This window comes from Sinocyclocheilus rhinocerous, unplaced genomic scaffold (assembly GCF_001515625.1).
Source record: "Sinocyclocheilus rhinocerous isolate Xijiao unplaced genomic scaffold, SAMN03320098_v1.1 scaffold138, whole genome shotgun sequence".
In the NCBI taxonomy this organism is placed as follows: domain Eukaryota; kingdom Metazoa; phylum Chordata; class Actinopteri; order Cypriniformes; family Cyprinidae; genus Sinocyclocheilus; species Sinocyclocheilus rhinocerous.
The window spans coordinates 413,181-419,572 of record NW_015635519.1 but is presented as its reverse complement, the minus strand read 5'-3'; the positions used below and the strand labels follow the sequence as shown (position 1 = coordinate 419,572).

General features: G+C 37.0%; 1 protein-coding gene across 1 annotated transcript; it reads right to left on the bottom strand.

Annotated features, from left to right (window-relative positions):
- Positions 1-2,257: 2,257 nt before the first annotated feature.
- On the bottom strand, positions 2,258-6,142 carry LOC107746945 (tripartite motif-containing protein 16-like). The gene is made up of 6 exons (XM_016561303.1): positions 5,448-6,142; positions 4,385-4,480; positions 4,042-4,275; positions 3,730-3,877; positions 3,507-3,554; positions 2,258-3,350 (listed from the first exon to the last, which is right to left on the bottom strand). Exons 1-6 carry the CDS (start codon positions 6,030-6,032, stop codon positions 2,821-2,823), a joined length of 1,641 nt encoding a protein of 546 aa, XP_016416789.1. The 5' UTR covers positions 6,033-6,142; the 3' UTR covers positions 2,258-2,820.
- Positions 6,143-6,392: the final 250 nt, after the last annotated feature.

Sequence of the window (6,392 nt, the reverse complement as noted above, 5' to 3'; positions counted from 1 at the left end):
TGTATTGATGTTGTAACCCGCTGTCGGTGAGTCAAGTCTGTTCATGCCACGTCTGTTCATGCCTCGTCAAGTCAAGTCTGTTCATGTCAAGTCAAGTCTCGGATTATTGTTTGGATGTTTGGATCACACTGTAAATAAACTGCACTTGGGTTCTTAACTACGCTCGCCTTCAGTGGACTGAATCGTTACAGGAGATAGGAAAGACTTGCAAAAGGACAACCATCACTGCAAAACCATCAAATGCAGTCAGTGATGATCCAATCCATTTTCTATGGACAAAATCAAGTCCTGCCCTATATTTTTTCTTCTTAGAAAAGTCTTATCACTCAGATATACTTCTCAACACAGAAGAAAATACAATAGCAACTTATGTTTCATGCTGACATTAATCTTCCTATGTGCTAAACCAAACTAAAAACTTGCCGTTTCCTAATCATTTTCAAATCACACAAGTATTGTCAAACTCGGTGAACCTCCAGGTCAGAAACTTTCTGTGGCATATCAATATCACATGCTGGATGTCAGTGATGAACTTTGAGATACAAGGTAAGTGTGGCTGTTGGCGATAAATGGCTTGTGGTTGATAAAGCAGGGAAATGAATGATATGACTGATATGATCATCTGGAAGTGACACACTTTTTCTCTACTTCACTTATTTCTGTAGCTAAGTGAAAAAGCACACATGAAGGTTAAATTCCAATAAAACATCTTACTTTCTGGCCAGTCATCAAGCTCATCATTAACCAGCACTAGTTTGGGTAAAATTTTGTATTGAATAGTCTACCATTTACTCACCTGTTATTCATAGACATTCATTAAAAAAAAAAAAAAAAAGGAAAGTTTAAGAATTTCAGAAGCATACTTGTTACAGTGATTTTAAGACGTTCAACAGTGTTTGTATGTTTTCATATTACCATTTTCATTTAATATTACTTTTGGTGTAGTATAGCAATTTTCAATCAAATATGTATAACAGTCAAAACAATTGTGAAACATTAATTAAAAATCACAGTTGATCTATAAATAAAAAAATATTAAAGGAGTCATAGGATGCCTGTTTTTGTCCATACAATGAAAGTCAAATGGGTTCAATGTAATTTTTGGTAAAAACAGCTTCTTCAAAATGTCTTTTTTAAAATTCAAAAACAGCTCTTTTCAGATCAAGCCGTTTTTGTAGCATTTTCCTTTAAATGTTAATGAGCTCTGCTGACCCCGCCCCTCTCTTCCGAGCTGCTCTCAGAGAGACTGTTTACTTTAGCCGCATTCATCGTGAAACTTGCTACTTGCTAATTAGCACATTAAGGCGATTTGCAAAGATTCATTACAATACATTATATTCACTTCTTCTGTAGATGAGGCTGGATCATGAATTTATGTAGATCACACATTTATGTAGATCGGGGGCGCATTCCCTTCAGAAACAATGTAATCCACTGCAAGTTCAGCGGCTCAGATGTTGGGAGTAAATAACGACTGCTATGTTCATTATTACATCCAACAACAGAACACCTCAATCGTTTAGGAGTCATTCTTGTCTACATCTGCTCCAGCAGTGAAACAATGGCGGACTGATGACAGCTCACTCAGGGCGGGTCTGCATGTAGCATCCTATGACCCCTTTAAGAATTTTTTTTATTTAAATATTCAGACATTAATATCAGTTCACAATTTTTGATAGTAGTTGTTATAAAAACGATTTATAATAATTAATAATTTCATTATTATGAACATACAAACCCATATTTCCATGCAGATGATTTTCAGTTTGAACAGCCAAAATATATTGTTACATTACACAATTATTTCTCAAGTTTTCACGCGAGTCTGTCTCCCTAGGACTCTTAATTGAAAGTATATGTTTGTCCCATTGTTTCCCACTTCACGTTTTCTTGGTTAAGGTTTATTTACTTTATGCGTCTAGTTAAGTTCTCACTATCCTGTGTGTTTCTGCTGCAGCCCTCTGTTTCCGTCTTTAGTTGTCCGATCCTCTTGACTACGTGTTGTTGAGCTGTTGCAGTTTTCTTTGTATAGTGTTTTCACCTGTTTATGGATTGCTTCACCTTGTTCATTTGAATAAAAGCTGCAATTAACCTAGATCCACACCTCAACTACTTTCACCTTCCAGCACAAGTTAGAGATATGTTTGAGTACATAACCCAAACCCTATGCTAACCTAACAACTTCTCAACAATAAAACAAGGAACAAGCGGATAAAAGAACAATCACAATATTTTATTCCAAAAATCTGAGGCCCGATATTAGTTTGTACGAGGACCAGACCAAAATTCAATCATCGTCCCAGTCTGCGTAACAATCTGGCACACGTTCAAAGTTTGTCACCAAAAGAAGCAACAGCTCGGTTGTGAAATACCTTTAGCTTGGTGTGGCATTGGTGTGTCACAAATGCAACATGCTAAAGTTCACATTTATATTCTGAATGAGATGTGACCACATTCAAGGAGGGGTGGGTGGTTTTAGGTCATCAAAAACATCTATTATAAACACAATAATATCTCTTAATTTTCCAGATACAGGAACAGCTAAATAAATATAATTAAATGTATAATAAATATAGTAAATAAAAGTACAGACACATTATAGACAGCAAAATCATCAAGATATTTTGAGAAACTAGCTTTGATCATAAAAGTATCAATCTCATCCAAAGGTTTAACTGAAAACAATCAGCATTGGTAAACAGACATTAAAAAGCACTTTATAATGACACACAGAGCTCATGAACGAGTGCCATTGGAAATCTCAGGAGTGAGAACAGGCTGACATCTTACTATTACTGATTAAAGCTATATAGGAATATTCTATATTGTTAAATCACAGAGTTTTACCGTTGATCCACTGTACAGCCTAAACCCAGGATAGAGAGGCTGAGTGAATGTGGTCTGAACTCTTTGGATGAGGGTCATTGTGTCAGAGACACCATAGAAGGACAGAGTTCCTGCTTTGTGATCCGCATACACTCCTATTTTAGAGTATCTGGAGAAAACAGGCAGATCAGTCTCCATATCATTGTTCCTGAATGAGTATCTGGAAGAGGAGCAGAACAAACTCCAGGACTGATCATTATATCCAAACAAGCACTTTGTATCTGTTCCCTTGCGACTGATGTGTTTATATGACACTGATATACCCACATCACCGTTACACTCCACTTCCCAGTAACAGCATCCATGCACACACTCTCCACACAGCACCTGATAATAAATATCAAATCTGTCCGGATGATCAGGATACCGCTGGACTGTGTCGGTGTATGTAGCCAATCTGTTCCTCTCCGACAGATGAATGTGTTTATTTACTGTGTTTGGATCAAATGTGAACTGATGAGAATCTGATGGAGATCAAATATATCAGAGGGATCAGGAAACATTTAAACATTAAGGTTTTTGTTTTAATGTAGCTGAATAGTTTATATCAAAATATTTAAAGGTCATTTACATTATGGTTGGTTAGTACAGAGTCAGTATTTTGAGTCTTTGCAACTTACGTTGTAGGAAGTCCTTTCTGGTTCTCAGAACAATGTTGATGTGTTTAACTGTGAAAATGAATATAAACGGGTCATTTTCATAAATAAGAGGACATTATCGGCTATACTGTACATCCATCCAATTATCTATCTGTAATAAATACATTTCTAATGATTTCAAAATGATATTAGATTATGTAGCGTTTTTTTCTGACAGTAAATTAATGTTTAATGCTTTACCTACCAGAAATCCTTTTGATTTCCTCTTTACAGAACTTCTCTATTTTCTCTCTCAGTTGACAGATAGATTGTCTTACGTCATTAACAGAGAGAGGTGATGTGACAGTAATTCTCTCTGTAGGTTCAAGAGGTGCAGACAGATACTGAAATCCCTACAAAAAAAAAAAAAGTCAAATATATTTAGCTTTTGTTGACTTACCTTCAGTGACTTGCCTTTAACACACTAATCTAATCTCAAAAGACAATTTATGTGACTTTAACTGCTTAGACAGCCAGTAAAATCACATAAAATGTCCTGTATCACAATGCTGATGACCTTCAGGAAATGGATGTGATCATCTGTGTGTTTAAGTTGCTCCAGCTCAGCGTTTTTCCTCCTCAGATCAGCAATCTCCTGCTCCAATCGCTCCAAGAGTCCTTCAGCTTGACTCACCACAGCCCTTTCCTGATCTCTGATCAGCCGTGTCACGTCAGAGCGGTTTTTCTTAATGGAGCGAATCAGATCAGAAAAGATCATCTCGCTTTCCTTCACTGCTGCCTGTGCAGAGCGCTGTTGGGAGACACATTACAATCAGACCCAGTGGGTTTCAGTGGGATTGCAAGGTCTTCAGCACTGGAGGAGATTCCTAACTCAAACTTTTTCTCCTCTCAGTACTCACCTTATGAGACTCAACAGCATCTCTCAGCTCCTGGATGTCCTTCTCTTGCTCGTGGATTCTCTGCTGGTACTTTACCTGTGTATTTTTCAAGTATCTCTACAGAACATAGAACATACAGTAAACATGAGAAATGTTTCATAAAATTCAATATTACAAAATCATCATGTGAAATGTTGTATGACTTCTATACAGTATTGGTGGATATTCCTGAAGCACGAGAAGCAAGCACAATGACCAAAGACTATGTGGCTGTAAGACGTTGTTTTATCTGCTTGTCCGTTCTCTTTTTCTCTCTCGTCAAATGTTAGAACAAAAACTTTATTATAAATAATTTATGGAACTATTTATTTTTGAAACATTTTTAAAAGTTACTTGTTTCAGAACATTTAGAGAGCATTAAAAACGAATGTTACCCATAACATTTGCAAAATGATAAATCATATGTTCACTTATTCACATAACCGCATAAAAAGTTTTGGAACATAAAAAAAAAGGTTTTTAATGTCCGGAAAATGTTCCAAAATAAAGTTTTCATAACTTAATGGGAACATTAACAAACTGTTTTAGAATATATAGATCATATTTCTGTTAACTGGGATTACTACACTTAAATCATCACTTGTAGAGTGAACTTACTTTATTTCTGTCATGACAACTCTCTGAAAGTTTAGAATGGTAATATACATGGCAATGTTAATTTGTTTGGTCTTGGCGGAATAGATCTGCTACACTGATCTGCTATATAGATCTGCTATACCGAGACTTACTGCCAATACATCCACAGACATACTGCTGCTGCACATATAAAATACTGTAAATGAAATAACTCCCATATAAAGCATGAAAATCACCCGTAGCAGGTCTATACAGGTGGAGCTAGGGAAGGTGGAGGATTTCTAAAGCGCACTGCAACTGCTACAGCAAGCACTAGCCAAGAATGTGAATGTTGAGCGGATGCAACTAAAACCAATTGGCTTGAGGCAGTGTGAGTAAATGATGAATGGATTTTCATTTTTGGGTGGAGTATCCCTTTAAAGCACAAATATGTCATTTCAGTTCATACCTCTTTCTCTGTTCTCTCTGTTGCAGCTGAGACAGTGTCGTGGTTTTTATGTTTATACATCGTACACAGCATACAAATACAGTGCTGGTCAGTGCGGCAGAAAACCTCTAGCAGTCGACCATGTTGAGGGCAGATCATCTCCTGAAGTCGTCCAGTGGCATCCATCAAATAGTGTTCCTTATCTTTAAAAAAACTCTCATGCTGTTCAAGATGGCTTTGACAGTAAGAGTTCAGACACACTAAACAGGACTTGACGGCTTTGAGTTTTGTTTCAGTACAGACGTCACACTTTACTTCTCCAGGTCTAGTGTCAGTGGGAACTGCGGCTTGTAGTTTAGTCTTCTTGAGTTTCTCCACCACTTCAGCCAGCATGGTGTTTTTATTTAAAGCAGGTCTTGGGGTGAACTTCTGTCTGCATTGAGGGCAGATGTAGAAAGTCTTCTGATCCTGATGATTCCAGCAGTCCGAAATACATGTCATACAGTAATTGTGTCCGCAGGGAATAGTCACTGGATTCTTTAGAAGATCAAGACACACTGGACAAATGAACTGGTCCTGAGTCCATAAAATGCTGGCTTCTGCCATTTCACCACATGTGCACAGAAACAGAAGAACACATAAGAGTTCAGCAACTTCGCTCGATAAGTTTCGTTATCTCAGAACTGTAAAGGACTGAAATGTTTCCTGGTTCTTTGCTTGTGTGTGTGGTGTGCAAAAAGGTGTGTCTGTAAACTGTGACTCACTTGTTTCTGTACATTCCCAGATTTAAAGGGATAGTTCACCCAAAAATGAAAATTCTGTCATCATCATCTACTTAGGTGTGTGTGTGTGTGTGTGTGTGTTATAACATAAGAGAAGATATTTCAAAGAAGGTGAGTAACCAAACAGTTGTTGATCTCCATTCACTTAGTTATATATATATATATATATATATATATGTGTGTG

What these genes read in the sequence shown, in the direction of transcription:
- LOC107746945 (XM_016561303.1), bottom strand. Translation starts at nt 6,032, where the DNA reads ATGGCAGAAGCCAGCATTTTATGGACTCAGGACCAGTTCATTTGTCCA. An exon ending in CAGAGAGAACAGAGAAAGAG is followed by an intron (nt 4,481 to 5,447) that starts GTATGAACTGAA and finishes TATGTTCTGTAG; the next exon opens with AGATACTTGAAAAATACACA. An exon ending in ATCACATCCATTTCCTGAAG is followed by an intron (nt 3,878 to 4,041) that starts GTCATCAGCATT and finishes TTTTTTTTGTAG; the next exon opens with GGATTTCAGTATCTGTCTGC.